The 23,131-nt window shown below is 36.1% G+C and overlaps 1 protein-coding gene across 8 annotated transcripts in view; it reads left to right on the forward strand.

The window, feature by feature from the left end:
• The window catches only part of LOC145297921 (uncharacterized), a 209,600-nt gene that overhangs the window by 14,941 nt on the left and 171,528 nt on the right, over positions 1-23,131 (forward strand). For 7 of the 8 annotated variants that reach the window (XM_080144859.1, XM_080144485.1, XM_080144314.1 and 4 more), the window contains exons 2-6: positions 455-540; positions 4,486-4,563; positions 8,429-8,567; positions 9,832-10,107; positions 17,055-17,402. In XM_080144859.1, the coding sequence (XP_080000985.1) occupies positions 455-540; positions 4,486-4,563; positions 8,429-8,567; positions 9,832-10,107; positions 17,055-17,402 (927 nt within the window). The remainder of the gene's footprint in view (positions 1-454; positions 541-4,485; positions 4,564-8,428; positions 8,568-9,831; positions 10,108-17,054; positions 17,403-23,131) is intronic. The other variant, XM_080144663.1, reaches the window with a different exon arrangement.

Genomic DNA, 23,131 nt, shown 5'->3' on the forward strand with positions numbered 1-23,131 from the left:
ATAATATTTATGTCTAACCCAAGAATCTGTACAGAATTTCAAGCCAAACATTTTATTTGATCCATAAGGGATGATTTTTCTCGTTCTATCAGCCATGACTGAGTATAAGAACTTTCTTAATTATATTCTTACTATCGCCTCGACTTCAAATTGAGCCTCAAATCCCATAAAACAATAAGTTGAAACATATTATTGCTCCGTAGTTTCTCCGTAGCATCACAAGTTCAAATTCTATACAGATTACTGAATTAAAATGTAAACATTCCTGAATTTGATAAAATGTATGTGAAGAAGGCTGGAGATTATATCGACCAAAGCAGTGTGAGAATAGCACACAAGATGGGAATAGTAATCTCAATAATTCAAATAATGCAAATATAATAGGTTATTGCTACAGATCTTTGAAATACTATGTTAAATATATCCTATTTTTAACCTTTACATTTTATTTTAGGTAAAAACATGTCCGTTGAAAGACTAAAAGAGCTGCTGAAGGAGAAAGCATTTGTTGATTACTTCAATCTGTTCCTATCTCAACCGGTAATTTATTTCTTGTCATTTTGTTATTTAAAAAAAAAAATTATCATTGCTCACTGTTGTGCTGCACAGAGAATCTATCTTTCTATTGATCTTTGTTTCATGCTTTTCTTTTTATTGCATTTTCACCCCCAACAAAGCACAGTGCCACTTTGATGTAGGGGCTACTATCTGAGACATAATTTGCTGGAGTACTATGTAGGGAGTTGAGCAGTAGGATGTTTGTTTACATTACACTTGAATTTATGCATGTCAGTACAGTCAGGGAAGCAAGAACCCGGAAGGGAATTCCAAAGTGTAGCAGTCCTAGGGAAGAAACTATTAGAGTATAAGATTTTCTTACATCTAGGGATTTCTACTGTATAGGGGTGAGATTTTGGTGCTTGTCAGATTTTTCGGAGTATTTATGTCGAGGGGGGACAAGGGCTTGTAGCTTGTCGGAACACCTACCATTAAATATTTGAAAACAAGATGATGGATGTAACATTTCATTGATGGGACAGCGGTTGAAGCCTAGTTTATAGTGCGGGACTTATTAGGTTGTCAACTCTCTCTTGAACTCTGTCTAAGAGTGCAAGACTAGTAGCAGACGCACCAGCCCAAATGTGGCAACAATACTCCATAAATGGGCGAATGATGGCCTTGTAGAGGTACAAAATACTCTAGGTGTAAGTAACTTTTCAGCACAATAGAAAGAGTACATCTTCTTTGCAGCAGCCTTGGCAATGCCCTTAATGCATTTGTTCCAACTCGTGTTCCCTGTGAACTTTAAGCTGAGGAGTTTGAACAAAGTACTTTCAGGTAATGTATCATTAGCCATGGCTATTAGTGAATGAGTAGGTTTCTTGTAGTTATTAAAGGAAAGAAGCTTAGTCTTGGCAGCATTTAATCTGACCATCCATTTTTGTCCCTATTCAATTACAGACTGGAGGTCTCTCTAGAGTTTTGGCCATAGTTTTAGGTACGTATTTACTCATTTTCATAAAAAATAAAAAAATAAAAATTGTACATTTTTTTTTTTTTTTTTACACAGTGATCACCACTTATCAAGGCCCGGAAGTCACTCAGGGATAAGGGTTATTGCAAGTACATTACGTTAGTGTGGAGATTTGATGAAGTGTTTACTTAAGGGGGCAGTTCATTAGGAATTTGTTAACGTTGGACTGGAACACATCCAAGTTGTAGTCCGGTGGGAAGCAGGCAGACGGAACAGAGTTCCACAGGCGTGCAGTTCTAAGAAAGAAGCTTTGTTCATGGAATCCGCGTTTTGATTTAGGCACAGATAAAGAGTGGGGGAAATTTTTGGCAGTGGATTCAGCTAGACGGGTATTTTTCGTGAAAGATTGGCGAGGGGCTACCAGAGATTGGAATTCAGACGAGCACCTGCCATGGAAATAACGATAAAACAAGGATAGGCTCGCAACGTCTCTTCTGTGGGAGAGAGGTTGCAGGGTAGAGAAAAGGGCATCCCCCACTAAGCCACGAAGTCTATTTTGTACTCTGTCAAGGCAGGATAGGCTGTTTTAAGCAGCTCCTGCCCAGATATTGCAACAGTATTCCATCCTTGGACGTACTTGGCTTTTATATAGATAGAGAATTGCATCAGTAGTGAGATATTTTCTGGAGCGGTAGAAGGATCTCACCATCTTTCCAGCGACCTTGGCAACAGACTTGATGTACGTGTTCCATTTCAGATCAGGAGTAAAGGTCAAACCCAGAAGCTTGTCAAAACACGGAGCCTCACCCAGACGAGAGCCATCCATCACAATTGATGCCAGATGGGGATCAGAGCGTTGATATTGTAAGGATAGGAGTTTGGTTTTAGATGCATTAATGATGATAATCTCCTCTCCCATATTAATGGGTGGAAGTTTGTCGTTATCTATCGAGTTTGAATCATTAGAGTTTCACCTTATAATTAAATAAAATCCAATAATTAACTATTATCAATTTGTAAAGTCAGCTTAATATTAATTTACATTCGAGTTTAGATAATTATTCAAGGTTTTACTTTAGGAGGTTCATTTTCATAGGTAACTTTTTCTTTGCTAATGGCACTGTATTATATTTCGAATGTACTTGAAAATAAGGCTAACTATATTAGATGGTTTGATTGGCTAGCAAGGAAGCAAGCATTTTCAATACAGGCACATTAGGTGTGCATGCATGCTTATATGCATATGTATATGTATATCTTATATGTGCATATGTATATGTATATCTGCATGTAGATGTACATATCGTGCATACTAGCACAGGCATGTGTCTGTGTGCGTGTGCGTAGACATACACACTTTTCTCTGCACAAGAGGTATATACACTTCATTTCATCCCTGCACAAGAGAGATAACTCAACTTCAGTTGTTTCCCTTTGATCGCTTCAATTTTCGTGCACATACACAAAAACATTTACACATTTAAATGAAAAATTATAAACGAAACAAGCTGCAGCAGCAGTTAATAATAATAAAAGATTTTGGACAGTACCTAAGACTTATTGAATTTAAAACCAATATTCTGGAAATTGACCTAACAAATATGTGAGCTGACTCGACTATTGGACTAATGCTTGAATAAACTTCTGGCATCTGAGAGCTGTTTACGTTTCTTTTTTCCCTGACGAATAGATACATTCTTGAAAAATTTGGGGAATTCAAACATCTACCATCTATACAACACATTCTGGTTGAAAGTAAAGATGTAATTTGAAAATTATTGAAATTCCTTCAAGATGAAAATAATTATATATATATATATTATGTATTTACATAAGATTTTATGTAAATATTTTCAGTATTTACTTCGACAGTGCTCGATACTAAAGTAGAGCTAGGTAGTAGTACATCGTTATTTATTTTAATGCATAAACGGTTCCCATAAACTGCATTGTCATAACCCTCACATGCAACCCTCTCTCACACACACACACACACACACACACACTCTCTCTCTCTCTCTCTCTCTCACACACACACACACACACACACACACACACACTCTCTCTCTCTCTCTCTCACACACACACACACACACACACACACACACACACACACACACACACACACACACACACACACACACATATTCTCTTAAGTTCCCAATACAGTTAAAATTCACCTTCATTAGTTCAATCCCCAAATATGCTGTATACTCTTCGTCCATATGTTGCATTGAACTGTTTGCAACCTTGCCCCTTAGCTCCACTTCTGATGAAAGGCATTAGGCTTTGAAATACCTAGGTACAAAGAGTATATACTCTCCATTGATTTTTTTTCCATATTACATTGGCAACTAAATCTATGTATACCAATATATGACTTTGTCTTGTCGATAATCCTATTATTATATTTAAGCGCCATCGTACCTCTTGAGCTTCACACATCTTGATATGTCTACATTTCAAGAATCCTTCAATACTTCTTTAACCTCCTTCAAAAAAAAAACACTCGTCTAGCTGAAACTACTGTCAATAATTTTCCCTACTTTTTTTCTAACTACAACTTGGATGTCTTCAAGTTCAACATAAACAAATTCCTGATAACCCCCCCCCCATTAAGTAAGACACTTTATCATGATTCTGGGGCCATAGCTGCCACGAATCTGCACATCAATGAGTATTTTTAGTTACATCTAACCATTGATGTACATATTCGTGGCAGATATGGCCCCAGAATCATGATAAAGTGTCTTACTTAAGGGGGCGGTTTATCTTGAATCTACTGTGAATTCCATTAACAATCATCAATTTATGGACATGGTCCTTCATGCTTATAAATAAATTTATCATCATCATTTGAAGTGTGAGTACATTTTAGATTTTTTGAGACACCCTGTATGAATAGTCTCTGGGTAAGTCCATTATTCCAGAAATAGGTATATCGACTTACCCCATAACAATTGCTAATGATGATTTTTTAAAAAATCTGATCCTATTTTTCTTTCTTACAGATATTTGAATACAGAATGATGTATCAATTCTATAAAATGGAATTCACAGTAGATTCAAGACTCATATCAGTTATAAAGGTAAGATAAAAAGCTCTCACTAAGTTATCTCCCTTGAGAATACTCTACAAAATGGGATGGAGGTAGAAAAAGTTACTGTTATATTAATAGCTGTAATATGTTTGATTTCTCAGTTCTTTGTTGAACAGAGATGAGGCGTAGTGCATATGAAAGTTTGTTAGGTTCATTAACTGGCTAGACATGTTGTTATAATTGTGCCATGAAGTCGACATCTTTGTGAGGCTGCCATATTAAACGAAACATTTGCTTTCTTCTGGTTTCCAATTAAAGATTCAAGAAACACAAGAGAAATTTCTATCAGTTACTTTATTCAATATTACAATGTTGGTCCCATCTTTTTATATATTTGTTTATATAACGTAAGGCCTCTAAGTCCTTGCCTCCCAGCATTCACGACGTCATCCTTGCTTCTAACATTTACGACGTTGTCACAAAATCCATACTGATGAGTTTAATTTCACCCAACCAATATCTATGCAAACTGTTTATTTTTCATGCATTCATTAACTAAACCATTAATTACAATTGTTCATTTTTGCGAATCATGCAACAATTTACAAGATTGTTGCAATACATTTTGTTGGATATTGAGTCAGGGCGACGTTGATAACATTGGAGGTGTGTACGCACACACACATTCCACATAAATTTTCATCTACATTATTGTGACCTATAATAATGACCTAAATTTATACGATTACTGAAAACAAAGAAAGCTTTACATTACAGGTCTATAGAGGAATATTTAATTGTTCTCAACTCTGACCTCAAAATGAAACAACAAATATCGAGTTATAATATTGTAGAGTTGAATGTAATAGTCAAAGAAGCAAGCGGCCACATGTGTGTGCCTTGTGTGGCTATACACGATCCGAGATCACTTATATATGAGATCACACTGCCTACTGCACACATCTGCAAATGAAATGTAATCAGTTTTTTTTAATAAAACGCATGTTGGCAGAGGTAAAGGGTGTTGCGGGCCAGGATATAAAAATCCCAACTCGCTATAAAAGAAAATAATGAAATGAATGGAAGGAAGGAAACAAAACTCAATTGCTGAATAAAATAAACATGTCGTTTATTTTCTGTCGAAAATAAAGGGTTTAGGTGGAACACATGTTCATTCAGTCATTGACGACTACGCGCGTGGAAAAGAAAGGAATGAAGTAGAGGAACGAGAAGTGGCAGTCCAGCATGTAGAAAGAGAAAGAGAGAGGGGTTAACCTCAGTAAAGCCTCGTGCACATGGTGGTACTCGTCCATGTGGAAATGTCTTCAGGCCAAGAGCTGTGGACGCGAACTTGTCTGGTTGATGACCCAAAGCAAAAGGGAAGAAAGAGGATGTTGAATGGTGTTGTTGACTTTTTTAACGTGGTCAGTGTTCTTTCAGGGGAAGTGACGTTTCCCATGTGTGCGTACATGTGCGCATACATGTGTGTACGTTAGTGTGTGTGTGTATGCACATGAATGTGAGTGTATATACATGAACGTGAATATATGTACGTGTCTGTGCGTATGTGCGTGCGTACATGTGGGTGTGTGTATGTGAGGAAAAAAACATGTTCGAACAAAGGTGAAGAGACACGTGCTGAAATTGTGAGGAAGAAGAAATACTGTGACGAATTCTATCTGAACTTTTGTGTTTTTTTTTTTCCTCAAAATACCGCCCCATTAACTGCAAATATATACAAAAAATACATTTATTTACGGGAAAAACAACATAAAAGCATGTGTGTGGGTGTGCACGTATGAACATGCGTAACCTTCAAATGTTCGTTGTGTGTAAATACATGCAAACAGGTATAGTTCTCATAAGTTTATTAAAATTGATCGACAAACCATTAATATTTATGATGTAACTAAGTCACCTTACCTCGAGTTTTTTATTAAAAAAACCTGACTACATTTCATTTGCAGATGTGAGCAGTGTGATTTCGTATATAAGTGATCTTGGATCGTCCACATGCATACAGGCTAAAATGTGCTCTTTGGTTTTGTGTATTTATGGAGCGAGCGTGAGTTGTATGCATCCGTCATTGTGGCAAGGCATAAAATAAAAAAGGAAGAGAAAAGAAAGAAATGGAAGTGGATAGAGGGAGAGGTAAAATGTCTAAAAGAAATGATATAGATGTCATGTCACTAAGTCAAATGCTAGATTGACATGGTTTTTTTGTGCGGCTATTTTGTGTCCATGTGTTTGCGCAAGTGAAATACTGTTATAGCAGTTACACTAGTTCACTATAGATCGAAGAGTTAGAATTGCATAACACAAAATAAAGAAGAAAAATTAGATATTTTAAATATTTAATTTTACGCTATCAGGAATATCGTTGATGCCTTTATAAGGCAGATAACATAAACAAAAGAGGAAAAGTGAAGAGAGCCGACAGTTGTCGCAGTGTGAGTGACAAATCCTGCTGTCACCTAACATACACGTCCTTACCACTAAACGCAGTTGTTCTGCTTTGTTTCTCTCTCTTGTCAATTTTGAGAACAACGATAAAAGTGGAAAGTGCAAACTAGAAAATTATTTATACATTAAATTATGCAACAATTCGAATTCCACCTGAACTAAATTTAAAGCTTAACATAATTTCTGTTAAGCGTAATTTTTGTAACTCCGTCATACCTCACACCCAGGGACAATCTTGTCACATAGCTTTAGCTTTTGTTGGATAAAACTAATCGAGCTTCGTCCATCTCATCGATCTTTCCTAATCCTCTCGTAAGGTTATTTATCTCTCAACTGGCAATCCATCCATTTGATGATAACTCTTACTATCGAGTGGCTTATGGCCTTGCTAAGTGGTGATTCAGTACTATCATACTAAGGATATTTTGGAGTCAATTACTAACTCAGGCACTTCAAAATATTGTGACTAGATTCATAATTAATACTGTTTATTTTGTGGGCATCTGATTTTTACATATGGAATGCCTCTGGAATTTTCAGTCTTCTTACGTTGGAGTCATAATGTACAATTTTTGTGTAATAAACTAAAAGTTATCTAAATTCTCTTTTTTCTTTTTGTTTCATTTTACTTCAGTCAAAGTTCTCAGAAATCAAGGACCCCCTTTCTGGGGCTAACATTTGATCTCTACATGAGATACATATTCAGGTAGTTCATTAAAGTTCTCCTTTACATCTCAAACACTTAGTAAAGAAGTTGGGAACAGTTTTCCTCTTCCCAATTGACCGTTTAAGCAGGTTATAGTATACCGTTCTTGTCGTGTCTTGGTCTGACTGTATTTCAGAACATTCATCTAGTCTGGTGGAGTATCTAGAGTCATACTATTCCTTGAGGTAACATCATTTGGAGAAGGTGTATCATTCCTTGTAAAAACCAGTGTTGGTTAGCTGATGATGTCTTATTTGGGCAGAGAATATTGTGTAATTTTGGATATTTGGTCAAGGTTTATTTGTAGGGGAGTATCCTCATGCGAGGTTGTCCTGACAAACCCCTGTACAGCAAGACCTTAGGATAGTGTTCAGTAGGCATTCAAGTTCTCTTCTGCATGGAGGCAGTTGTGTTCCTTCAAATGGTGGGATGTTAAACTGGAGAAGGAAAGATGCAATGTAAGCCTTCACAAAAGTGTAGTAGTTGTGTAGCCAATATAGCAGTTATTGTTTGAGATACATTCTCCTAAGAGGAATTTATACTCATATGCTACAGTAGGTAGTATTGGATTATGTTGTATCAGTAGAGCACTCACTAGGTGACCGGAAAGAGCATCGCATATGCATACATATTGTCACACATTATATTAAGGGATTGCAACATGTACCAAGGGAGATAACTTGAACCTTTCTTTTTGTGATTTCCCTGTCATTTGACATAGGTTTCCTCCCTTTTATTCTCCAGGAAATGACACGTTCTAAACTGATTCATTGGATGGAAGTGGAACGTTTACCACTTTTTATTCAGACTCCACTTTATGCTGAATATAAGTTTTGTTGTGAACTGAAAAAGCTTGAATTGAACACAGAAATGTTTCCTCATGGTAAGTAATGTGACTTTTGCTATATCACACACATACACATACATGCACATATCATACACAAACACATAAACACATCACACATACACATACACACAGACATGCATACACCATTCATTCACATATATCACACAAAACATACATACATCACGTATACACTCATAGACACATCACACACAAACACATGTCCGCAAATACATACAAACACATACACGCAAACACATATAATAAACAAACGCACAAACGCACAAACGCACAAACGCACATAAGTCACACACAAACATATACAATCACACATAAACACATACACACATCATAGATATCATGCACACATATACGCATACAGACATCACACACAAGCAGATACACAAATGCACACATACAAACACATATACACATCACACATATAAGCATACACACAAGAACACATATACACATCACACACAAATTTGTACAAGCATACAAACATCACACACAGACACATACACATAGATTCTGCCACACAGAATTGGAAAGTGTGAGTCATCTGGTATCAAGTTGCAAGGTTTCATACACACATTCGCGCACAAACATACAAGTATACACACATCACACGCAAACACATCACACATACAAACATCGCACACAAACATATACATCCCACATAAACACATACACACATACACACATCAAACACAAGCACATACACACATACACATATCACACATAAAAAGATACAGAGTTATACACATGAGTTACAGAAGATTGGTACCATTCGTTTCAAATGCAAATAAAAGGGACCACTATCTGGTTGCCTATTCTGAACACTCCTGAGCCTCTGTTTATGCCCCTCCCCTCACCGAAAAAGCTGTCTCCTATACTCCTATAATGAGACAGATATAAAAAGTTGTCTTATGAGAGTCTGACATAAGCGATCAGATATTGGTCTCATTTGTTTTGAATTTGAAACTGACGGTACCGATATTGTTCTTATCCTCTATAATACTATTAAATAAATACTATTAAATAAATAACTATTAAATAAATAACTATTAAATAAATACTATTAAATAAATATGAAGGTCTTAATTTAAAAAAATTTCTTATCATCGAGCACTCTGCTGAGATTCTCTCGTATTAATCTTACACACAAACACATATTATATGTTGCGGCTTTGATATCATCATCATCATCATCATCATCATCATCATCATCATCATCATCATCATCTTAATCAAATTGTTTCTTCACTTCCTTTTCATCACTAATTCTTATTTCCTGCCATAGTTTGCGATCATCCAGGATACCTTGACAAAACGCTTGTAAAACTAATTATTGAGAATGTGTTCGGCCATTACGTCGGCATGCAGCAATTCAAGCATTTCCTTTGCGAAACCGACGGAGGAAAAACCTGGCAGTGTATCCAAGATGTCACCCTCTACTATAATCAGAATATCAACGGTGAAATGAAGCATGATGAACTGCATCAGCTCATCCTGAAGTACTTAGCAAATGGAGTCTTGCGTGAGCTGTCGAGCAGATTGAAGCTGCAGCTTTTCCTCGGTAAGTTGCACGAAATCATTGCAATAATTCATAGCTCACATTCTTTTTTGTGTTCAACCTCAAGATTTATGCAGATGTACACAACGCATGCGCACTCCTTAACTTTTTGTCATTCATTTTTTTTTTTAGAAAAAATATTTTAATTAGCAGCACCCGTTAACCAGCGTTGTCCAGTGAAAGTGTGACTCTCCCTCATAAAAAATAAAACTACGGTTGTTATTGGTTGCCAATCACGAACCTCCTCATGTTAAGAACGGCCTTTGGAATAGAAACCCCCAACCTCCCCATATTAAGAACTGCTTTCAGAATAGACAACCCCCAAACTCTCCATGTTAAGAACGGCTTTCAGAATAGACCATCCCAACCTCGTCATGTTAAGAATGGCTTTTGGAATAAACACCCTCAACCTTCTAATGTTAAGAACAGCTTTTGGAATAGGCACCCTCAACCGTTTCATGTTAATAACAGCTTTTGGAATAAACACCCTCAACCTTCTCATGTTAAGAACAGTTTTTGGAATAGACACCCTCAACCTTCTCATGTTAAGAACAGTTTTTGGAATAAACACCCTCAACCTTCTCATGTTAAGAACAGTTTATTGAATAGACACCCCCAACCTTCTCATGTTAAGAACAGTTTTTGAAATAAACATCCTCAACCTTCTCATGTTAAGAACAGTTTTTGGAATAGACACCCTCAACCTTCTCATGTTAAGAACAGTTTTTGGAATAGACACCCTCAACCTTCTCATGTTAAGAACAGTTTTTGGAATAGGCACCCTCAACCTTCTCATGTTAATAACAGCTTTTGGAATAGACACCCTCAACCTTCTCATGTTAAGAACAGTTTTTGGAATAGACACCCTCAACCTTCTCATGTTAAGAACAGTTTTTTGAATAGGCACCCCTAATCTCCTCATGTTAATAACAGCTTTTGGAATAAACACCCTCAACCTTCTCATGTTAAGAACAGTTTTTGGAATAGACACCCTCAACCTTCTCATGTTAAGAACAGTTTTTGGAATAGACACCCTCAACCTTCTCATGTTAATAACAGTTTTTGGAATAAACACCCTCAACCTTCTCATGTTAAGAACAGTTTTTGGAATAGACACCCTCAACCTTCTCATGTTAAGAACAGCTTTTTGAATAGACACCCCCAACTTTCTCATGTTAAGAACAGCTTTTGGAATAAACATCCTCAACCTTCTCATGTTAAGAACAGTTTTTGGAATAGACATCCCCAACCTTCTCATGTTAAGAACAGTTTTTGGAATAGACACCCTCAACCTTCTCATGTTAAGAACAGCTTTTGGAATAGACACCCTCAACCTTCTCATGTTAAGAACAGTTTTTGGAATAGACACCCCCAACCTTCTCATGTTAAGAACAGTTTTTGGAATAGACACCCTCAACCTTCTCATGTTAAGAACAGTTTTTGGAGTAGACACCCTCAACCTTCTCATGTTAAGAACAGTGTTTGGAATAGACACACCCAACCTTCTCATGTTAAGAACAGTTTTTGGAATAGACACCCTCAACCTTCTCATGTTAAGAACAGTTTTTGGAATAGACACCCTCAACCTTCTCATGTTAAGAACAGTTTTTGGAATAAACACCCCCAACCTTCTCATGTTAAGAACAGCTTTTTGAATAGACACCCTCAACCTTCTCATGTTAAGAACAGTTTTTGGAATAGACACCCCCAACCTTCTCATGTTAAGAACAGTTTTCGGAATAAACACCCCCAACCTTCTCATGTTAAGAACAGCTTTTGGAATAAACACCCTCAACCTTCTCATGTTAAGAACAGTTTTTGGAATAGACATCCTCAACCGTCCCATGTTAAGAACAGTTTTTGGAATAGACACCCCCAACATTCTCATGTTAAGAACAGCTTTTGGAATAAACACCCTCAACCTTCTCATGTTAAGAACAGCTTTTGGAATAAACACCCTCAACCTTCTCATGTTAAGAACAGTTTTTGGAATAGACACCCTCAACCTTCTCATGTTAAGAACAGCTTTTGGAATAGGCACCCCTAATCTCCCCATGTTAAGTACAGCTTTTTGAATAGACACCCTCAACCTTCTAATGTTAAGAACAGTTTTTGGAATAGGCACCCCTAATCTCCCCATGTTAAGAACAGCTTTTGGAATAGACACCCTTAACCTTCTAATGTTAAGAACAGCGTTTGGAATAGGCACCCCTAATCTCCCCATGTTAAGAACAGCTTTTTGAATAGGCACTCTCAACCTTCTCATGTTAAGAACAGCTTTTGGAATAGACACCCTCAACCTTCTCATGTTAAGAACAGTTTTTGGAATAGGCACCCCCAACCTTCTCATGTTAAGAACAGTTTTTGGAATAGGCACCCCCAACCTTCTCATGTAAAGAACAGTTTTTGGAATAGGCACCCCCAACCTTCTCATGTTAAGAACAGTTTTTGGAATAGGCATCCCCAACCTTCTAATGTTAAGAACAGTTTTTGGAATAGGCACCCCTAATCTCCCCATGTTAATAACAGCTTTCAGAATAGACACCCTCACCCTTCTCATGTTAAGAATGGCTTTCGGAATAGGCCACTCTAACTTTCCCATGTTAAGAACAGCTTTCAGAATAGACACCCTTTGGGGGGTGAGGTGGGGTTTAAAAATATTTGCCCCAAATTTATATTTAATATTCGTTATCAGCATACCAACCCGCAAATACTATTAAAAAAATTGGGTGGTGGGGTGGCAGTGTTGATTAGAGAGAAGTAGATTTGTTAATCGCGTGTGCATACAAACCTGGCAGCCAGTGAAATACAATGCATAATACAGGTCTTTATATCTCGAAAACTACTTGTCTCTTCCAAATTTAAATGAGATTTTCTTATTCAGCATTGTAAAAATTTATCCCCTCCCTAAAAACAAAACAAAAACAAAGTTAATATCTGTACAATGTCGATAATGAGTCCAAGAAAGAAAATTAAATAAAATACTCTACAGAACGAGTAATTATTAAAAAATAACAAATAAGTGTTTACGTAGGCAATGGAATTTACTTTAAAACCTACCTGCATAATATATTGGCGTGGTAAATTATTAAAAGAAATTGCAGACAGTAAGTAACAGTATTGGAGCTTAGGTAACCGTTGGGAATTAAAACTATCCACAGTAATGGTAAATGTAAAAAAAAGAAATAAGAAAAACAAAAAAGTAGCATCGTGTAAAGGTTGATAAGCCGCTCCAAAATCAAAAAATAAATAAAGATACCTGTAAATGTTTTTTTCTGTTTCAGGGATGTTTATTGTTGGTGGGGGATAGTGGCATGTAGGTAATTTATGCAATGGTAAGTGTAAGGTTAACAATAATTCATTTTCTGTTTCTGAGCGATTATTATGTGTGTATTTGGTTTAATTTTTAAGCATGATTGCTTCTTCTAGAGAGCGATGCCATATTTTAAAATTTCTGGAGCATTTGTTTATGTACTGGTAAGTGGATACCGGAATATGTGAATTGTCAGGTGTCAGCCAATCAGAATGGGTGGAATTTTAGAAAAGAGAATTTACTATTTACAAACCAGGAAATGGAAAGATTATGTTATGTGTATGTATGTAATAGCAAGTTATGATTTGTGTAATAACAGTATCGTTGGAAAATGTAGAATTGCTCCCAGTATAAACTGGTAGCAGTGGGAGGACTAAATATTTATAGAGAAAAATAGGGACTCCTTCCTCTATAGATGTTGCAATTGTGATCGTGTTGTTCCTAGAATGCAATGTGGCATTTTATTATGACGACTTAATGTGTCTTAAATTGTGTTCGCAAATGACATAAGGTTGTGGCTTAGTCGTATTTAATTAGTATATGGCGTCTGTTGTTGCAAATTTGCACTTCCAGAGGGGAATTTCTGTAGTCCAAATATTATATAGGAGATTACACATCAACACTATTTGCAAAACTGTTTTGGTAAAAGCAGACACCTCTACATTTCATGAATAGAATTATATATATTTTTTATTTATTTCCTAATTTATTTGTAGCAGGAGTGATAAAATTGAATCTAGATCAACAATGGAAGTAGCCCTGATTTACCTTATTTTCACCAAAGAAAGGTTCGCCTTTGCTTGGCATGAGGTTTCAGATACCTGTGCAATACCTCAATTGGTGCTGTAGTAGTTAAAAGATTACAATGTAACAACATGTCTGTAAACCCCTGAAATTGTTTTGGCATTTCTATGACTATATTCCATGATGTGATGTAAGAAATGTAAGTGCACCAGAACATCAAGGCATCATCATCATCATCATCATCACCACCACCACCACCACCACCACCACCACCACCACCACCACCACCACCACCACCACCACCACCACCATCATCATCATCATCATCATCATACAGTCCATCAGTCTTGACGATGACTAGTTGGGGCCTCAGTGCTTTATCCCTCGGCGTTGGTGTAGTCTCACTTCCTCGCCACAGGACTTCCCACCTTGGCTCCAAACTTGCTTGCACATTTAAGTGCAGTATCTGTTGCGCATCAGATAGAAACCCTCTGAACCTCCAATGCTCATGTCCAGTGGAGCGAACCCGCGATAACTGGCAGCAGAGGAGGCCGCAGCTTCTGGCCAAAAGTAATCTCAGTGAGGTAAACAGTCGCCCTATCGGATCCGCTACTACGCCTTTCCTTTCTGGATGAGGTTCCATAGCCTTTTAAGGAAAACTGAAAGGCAGCAGTAGGATTTGCAGTCAGAGTTCCCATCTCTTAGCCTTTTGCTGTGATAAGGCACACAAGGCAGTGGTGTTTGATTTTGGGGTTAGTTCCACTAGTCTTCACCCAACCAAGGGCACCCACAAGACAGTGGGGTAGGGGTTAGTAGTTTGCCAGGGTATGTCCATTCATAGGTGGGCCATAACGCACTACCTTTGGGGTCCCGTACTACTTTGAGATCTCCTACAAGTTTAGCCTGGGACTGCAAGGCACCCAGTTACTGTGTGTCGCCAACATGGAGGCACTGTAGGAGTTTTGATGAAGGAGAAGCTATGTACTGGCAGGGAAGACTTATGCATAGCTGCTTTCTTTTCACCACGAGGTTAGCCAACGGTGTTAGCTGGAAGCGAGAAGGCATGCAAGCATGAACTTAACACTTATACCTAACACACTAGATACATCACATCCCCTTGCCAGATTAAGAATCCAAACGCACACACTAAGCAAAGACTGGGGTAATTCAACTGCTCAATCAAGGTTCAGACTCATTATTTCATGCAGTTATTATTTTGCTTCACGAGTCATAAATACAGTGGATTTGAAAATAATAGTTTCTTTTTTGGAGATAAGAACGAATGAGGTAAGGTATATTTTTTGATAACATAAATAGGTTAGCCAGTAATGGTGCATGAAAGGAGACACTAACTTTTAAACATACTGGAAGTTGGCACATGCGTCTCTAAATTTAGGTATGGAAGCACAGAATTGATGCAATTTTCAATTATATTTTATGTATATTTTTTTTAACTTAATCAAACATAGTTATTTAAAAAGATATGTGATTAAAAAAATTTAAAAAAATCAATTGATAAAAAAGTTTATGTATTTTTATATGTTTTTATAAATTTTATAAAGTTTTTGCTAATATATTTTTTCAAACATATTTAGTTTTTTTTTTATTTAAACCTGTGTAATCTATTACAATCTTTTTTTTATCAATTATTTTTTTATTTTTTAATCGCATATATTTTTATAAAGTTTATTTTTATTTTTTTAATCGCATATTTTTTCAAATAACTATGTTTATATGTTATATATTTTGTCAAACTATTTAAATATTTTAAGAACATATTTCTTTACAGAAACATGAAAAAAAAAAACTATGAATGTGCCACATTTTATTACAGTTTTAGCAGTTTAAAAAAGTTTAAAAAAGGTGATTGTGCAACAGAAAATTTGCTAATAATTATTTTATTGTATTTTTATTTAACTTTATCTCTCTTATTATATATATCGTATACCATGTTTATATTCTTTCACCCGCCCTATTTCATATGGGGAAAATGTGAATTTCTTTTAAATAGTCTGAAGAAACCTATCATATATAAATTTTATTATAAAAACCTAATATACCAAATAGGACAAATTTAAAGCCCAACTCTAATTTTAATTAATTTTTCAAATATTTTTATATTAACTCAAAATTTACATTTAAAATTAAAAATTTCCGACTTTAATTTTAAATTAAAAAACCAATCCCAATATCAAATTTAATTTCTATTTAATTTATATTAAAAATATATTTAAAATTTAAAAATTTCAATGTAGTCTTGTTTTTTTTTGGGGGGGGGGGGAAAGGATGCTTATTTAGCCTAAGGGATTTGTGCACTATATTAAACTCTTACAATTATATTCCTTTTTTCGATATAATAATTTAACATTAGAATAAATAAAATATAAATTATAAAACATAAAAATAAAAATTAAAAGTAAAATATAAATATAAATAAAGATAAACGAATTTAAAAAAAAAAATATATATATATATATAATAAAAAAAAATATATATAATATTTAAAACAATATATAAAATGTACAAGAATATATAAAAAATATATATATAGAAATTTTTTTTAAATTAAATTTTTTTATTATTATTTACATGTATATGATGGACAGAACCGAAGTTATCGCAAAAAGGTGCAACCTTCACCTTTTCCGTGACCTTGTCTTTTGTTCAAGATATTCCAAAATTAAATCTGTTCTAAGACCATGACCGATATTTTTACCAAGTTTGGTGATGATTAGTCAAGTGATATGGAAGGTAGGTTTTACACAAGCAAACAAACAAGCAAACAAACCAACAAACAAATTTGACTGAAAACATAACTGCTTTGATGGAGGTAAGAAGTGTTAATAAGAAATAATGACTCTTTGACTAATTCAAATTAATTTCAATTTTTCAGATTCTGATTCTGTTGAAAATCATAGATTGATGAAGAACAATACCAGCTTTGTGAATGGTATCTGCTTTGATGATTGCCTTTTTCATGAAGAAACACTGCATAATGAGCCGGACAAAGCGTTAGAAAGGTTCTATATTTTTTTATTACAAGACATGCTAACGTACTGGGCGCCAAACTTTGTCATTCACCTTTTGCAACAAAGGGCCAACTTTCAACTGCAGTGCCTCTGTAAGTTGAGCTTCACCGAAGAGATCGGCACGATAACCAACATCAAGCATCTGTTTGATTTCAAGCACAAGAATTGCCCAGTATTTCTGACCACACAGGAAACTATTTATTCCCAAAAAGGTAAAAAAAAAGTAGCACTTGTGTAACCTATTTTTTGGGGGGACAATTTTTGGTGCTTATTCAGATTTGCACTTATGGCTGCAATTAAAAGTCGAGAAAACACAAAAAAGTCTGCATGATTTACGTCCTCGTTACAAAACGAAGATGTCATATTCCAAAAATTACGTAATTTGATCAAACATTTTTTAATTCAAGAAAATCAAATTTTACCTTGCCGGCCATGACAAAATGTGATGAAATAAATTAGAGGAGACAACTGAAATTGAAGTATCAAGGTAAAAAATCAATGTTACATTCAATACAGTTTAGCAATAAAATCGCTAAAAATCGTAAATTTGATTTTCTTAGCTAAAAAAAACACTACTAGATCGAACTTTCTAACCTGTTTACTGTATTCATACGCGAAGAGACAAAAATGTAGTCTCATGAACCTGTGTTGTGGCAATGCTCTCGATGTATCTGTTTCAACTCATGTTCCCTGTGAACGTTAAACCGAGGAGTTTGAACAAAGTACTTTCAGGTAATGTATCTTTAGCCATGGCTATTAGTGGTTGAGAAGGTTTATTGCAATTATTAAAGGAAACAAGCTTAGTCTTGGCAGCATTGAATGTTACCATCCATTTTTCCCCTATTCCACTACAGACTGGAGGTCTTCCTTTAGGGGTTCTGCCATTGCCTTGGAAATGTGTTCATTCATTTTCCCCTTGTGCCTATCATAGAACGTGGCATCATCAACAAATATGCCCATCTCAGAAACTATTTCATCAGGGAGGTCATTTATGAAACTTATTCCCAAATTGCAAAAACGTTTTGACTATTCTGCAAAAAACATTACACTTAACAATATTTAAAACTGGTGTTACAATTTTAGTTCCGACATATTTCAGCACTTCCTTAAAACATGGCATGTGAAGCACACAAAATTCTCAATTTACATGCGAGTAACTTTTGCTGTAAAAATAGCAACGAGGAAAAGTGTTTGTTGAATAATGTTGCTTGAGCCGTCCTGCAATATTGCAGCAACACCTGACAACACCTGACAACACCTCTGGCAACACCTTTAGACAAAGCACTGTTCTCTACTTCTAATTGAATGACTTGAAAGAGCAGAAAGCTCTCCAGCACCAGGAAACCTCTACAGTGAAGTCATGGGAAATTGCTTGTCATGTTAGATATTTACATTGAAGGGGCACCAATTCTACGAGTGTTGTATGCCATGTGTATCTATACAGTTCTTTTAACATCTTTTCTTGCTTGGCACCAGACAAAAGGAAACATACCTCCTTTATAGTTGCTGTTTTCTTTGAAGTCTTGTAATTGAAGAACTTTCCTCTGAAGGAAACCCATAATACCAAGTTATATTTCACAAATAAGCTCATTCACACTTCCTTCAGAGTTTGCCATGTTTCTCTTAATTTCTGTTTCTTCTCTAGTTGGGACAACTTGATGCATCCATGGCTGCAAAGACAAAATCTCTTCCGATCCAACAACTTCAGTGGTTCAGATAAACCTTTGTCTGCTGGCCAACTGATTGACTCACTAACTAACTTTTTGACTGTCTACGTGAATATATCATAATCTGGTTTCTTTGTTAGCTACCACGTGAATATATCATAATCTGGTTTCTTTGTTAGCTACCACGTGAATATATCATAATCTGGGTTTTTTGTTAGCTACCACGTGAATATATCATAATCTGGTTTCTTTGTTAGCTACCACGTGAATATATCATAATCTGGTTTCTTTGTTAGCTACCACGTGAATATATCATAATCTGGGTTCTTTGTTAGCTACCACGTGAATATATCATAATCTGGTTTCTTTGTTAGCTACCACGTGAATATATCATAATCTGGGTTCTTTGTAAGCTACCACGTGAATATATCATAATCTGGGTTCTTTGTTAGCTACCACGTGAATATATCATAATCTGGTTTCTTTGTTAGCTACCACGTGAATATATCATAATCTGGGTTCTTTGTTAGCTACCACGTGAATATATCATAATCTGGTTTCTTTGTTAGCTACCACGTGAATATATCATAATCTGGTTTCTTTGTTAGCTACCACGTGAATATATCATAATCTGGGTTCTTTGTTAGCTACCACGTGAATATATCATAATCTGGGTTCTTTGTTAGCTACCACGTGAATATATCATAATGTGGTTTCTTTGTTAGCTACCACGTGAATATATCATAATCTGGGTTCTTTGTTAGCTACCACGTGAATATATCATAATCTGGTTTCTTTGTTAGCTACCACGTGAATATATCATAATCTGGTTTCTTTGTTAGCTACCACGTGAATATATCATAATCTGGGTTCTTTGTTAGCTACCACGTGAATATATCATAATCTGGTTTCTTTGTTAGCTACCATGTGAATATATCATAATCTGGTTTCTTTGTTAGCTACCACGTGAATATATCATAATCTGGTTTCTTTGTTAGCTACCACGTGAATATATCATAATCTGGGTTCTTTGTTAGCTACCACGTGAATATATCATAATCTGGTTTCTTTGTTAGCTACCACGTGAATATATCATAATCTGGTTTCTTTGTTAGCTACCACGTGAATATATCATAATCTGGTTTCTTTGTTTGCTACCACGTGAATATATCATAATCTGGTTTCTTTGTTAGCTACCACGTGAATATATCATAATCTGGGTTCTTTGTTAGCTACCACGTGAATATATCATAATCTGGTTTCTTTGTTAGCTACCACGTGAATATATCATAATCTGGTTTCTTTGTTAGCTACCACGTGAATATATCATAATCTGGGTTCTTTGTTAGCTACCACGTGAATATATCATAATCTGGGTTCTTTGTTAGCTACCACGTGAATATATCATAATCTGGTTTCTTTGTTAGCTACCACGTGAATATATCATAATCTGGTTTCTTTGTTAGCTACCACGTGAATATATCATAATCTGGTTTCTTTGTTAGCTACCACGTGAATATATCATAATCTGGTTTCTTTGTTAGCTACCACGTGAATATATCATAATCTGGGTTCTTTGTTAGCTACCAGGTGAATATATCATAATCTGGTTTCTTTGTTAGCTACCACGTGAATATATCATAATCTGGGTTCTTTGTTAGCTACCACGTGAATATATCATAATCTGGTTTCTTTGTTAGCTACCACGTGAATATATCATAATCTGGTTTCTTTGTTAGCTACCACGTGAATATATCATAATCTGGTTTCTTTGTTAGCTACCACGTGAATATATCATAATCTGGTTTCTTTGTTAGCTACCACGTGAATATATCATAATCTGGGTTCTTTGTTAGCTACCACGTGAATATATCATAATCTGGTTTCTTTGTTAGCTACCACGTGAATATATCATAATCTGGTTTCTTTGTTAGCTACCACGTGAATATATCATAATCTGGGTTCTTTGTTAGCTACCATGTGAATATATCATAATCTGGTTTCTTTGTTAGCTACCACGTGAATATATCATAATCTGGTTTCTTTGTTAGCTACCACGTGAATATATCATAATCTGGGTTCTTTGTTAGCTACCACGTGAATATATCATAATGAATATGTAATCAGGTCAATCTACTTGTTTTTTATTTTTTTTATTGTTTTGCTAAACTAAAATTCCAAATCTTTTATTATTATTAATATCCTGTAAATATTTTATTGTATTTATCTTGTAATAACATTTCTCCACCATTGAAATATTTCACCTCTGGACATATCGCAGTCCATCTCTGCCTCACTCGCTACCCCGGACAACTTGGCACTGGCCGGGAATCACAATATCCAACACGTGTTTGCCAGAGCACATATTAGAGTACTTGCAAAACAAGCACAGGAGGCAATGTTGTGGTGATAGGGGTTCGAAATTGTTTGACATTGTGGGACCTATTATATTGTTGACTCTTTTTTTGGGGGCCCTGTTTAATAGAGAAATACTAGTGGTAAATGCACTAGCTTGGATAAGGTAGCAATACTCCATGTATGAGAAAATGGTGGTGATAGGATACTATCAAGTGTAAGTAGTTTTCTAGCATGGTAGAGGGATCCCCTCTCTTTGCAGCTATGTTTTCTATGTATTTGTTCCAATTTATGTTGTTTGTGAATGTTAGGATGAGATGTTTGAATGATGAACTCTCAGCTAGAGTGTTATTATCCATGATAATCGGTGGCTAAAAAAGTTCTTTGTAATCGAAGAAAAAGTAGCATTAAATGTTACCATTTACTTGTACTTGCAATGCCATTCGCTGTGGTAGGTTGAGTCGACTTCTTTTTGATCTTGCACAATGTCTTGAACCATAGTGATCCATGCATTGAGGGCGTCTGCTACTAGTCTCTCCCCCTTGGACAGAGTTCAAAAGAGATTTATCAATATAGTAGGTCCCACACTGGCAGCTAGACTTTAACCTCTCGACCAAAATGTAGCACCCCTCTCCCTGTTTTACAAGCATTTTAATTCAACTTGTTTATTTCTTCTCTCACCCTGTTGCACACCATTTAACGCACAAAAGTGCATTTCTGTTTATCTTTTCACTGATCTTTTCGTTTTGCCTTTTTCTCTTGACTTCACTGAATCGAATATTCTTTTTTTTTTAAATAATTCATTAGATGTTGAAGGCATATAGTTCTCTCCCACTGCAAGAATTATGTCATCAGGGATGGAAAGTGGGATTGAAAAGTCAACACCCCTGAGGAGAGGAACTCTGATTGGCAAAAAGTGCCTGGGCAGTCCCATTGGCATTCCCGGTAAGGGCGCCTCAGACGATTAGCAATTCCCAAAGAGAGAAGGGAAGGCATGGGAGGGTGAACCTCCTAGAATTGTGTAGAACTAAACTCCCACCACAAAATCAACAGGGACCAGATCATTACAGGAATGGGCTAATCTCTGTTGATTTTGGGAGCCCTGGGAATCCTCTCAACACATCAGGTTCAGTATATAGGCTAAAATGTAAATAAGGAACGATAACTCTTACTAAAAAATTAAGACACTTCTTTTTGCTGATTTCTCTATTTAGGTGTTTATTTAAGAAGGTCTATAAGTTGTGCCTATAGAGACAATAAGTGCATATATATTTGATATCAGTGTGGAAACTATACACACAATCATTTGTGAGGAACTGCAAATGTGGAAACTTAGTGTGAAGTTTGTTTCAAGGGTGCTCAAAGAAGATCAGAAAGAAAGACGTTGTCATGACAGCAGGGACATGGTCGAGCTGATCAATTCAGATTCAGCAGTTCTTGATGCTCTGGTGACCTGCAATGAAAACTGGATCTACTGCTATGACCCAGAGACCAAAAGACAGAGTTCCCAGTGGAAGCATGCTGACTCTCCCAGACCCAAGAAGGTCAAACAGAGACAAATCCACCCAGAAACTTATGATGATCTTTTTTGACAGCAAGAGGAATGTTCTGCATGCACTGGGTTCCCACTGGACAGACAGTCAACAAGGAATACTGTTGAGGTTTTAAGGAAGTTCAGGGAGAGATTTGCTAGAAGAGGCCAGCACTCTTCAAATTGGGTCAGCGGCATTTCCACCAGGACAATGCACCAGTCCACAACTCCATCTTCGTCACAGACTATTTGACCAAGATGGACATCAAGGCAGTTCCTCACTCTCCCTATTGTCCAGACCTTGCTACCTGGGACTTGGTTATTCCCTAAGCTTAAAGAAAACCTAGGCTGTTGTTATGAGACTATTGACGAGATGAAAGAGGTTGTG

The sequence above is a fragment of the Euprymna scolopes genome, chromosome 1 (genome assembly GCF_053919585.1).
Source record: "Euprymna scolopes isolate OS-2025 chromosome 1, ASM5391958v1, whole genome shotgun sequence".
In the NCBI taxonomy this organism is placed as follows: Eukaryota; Metazoa; Mollusca; class Cephalopoda; order Sepiida; family Sepiolidae; genus Euprymna; species Euprymna scolopes.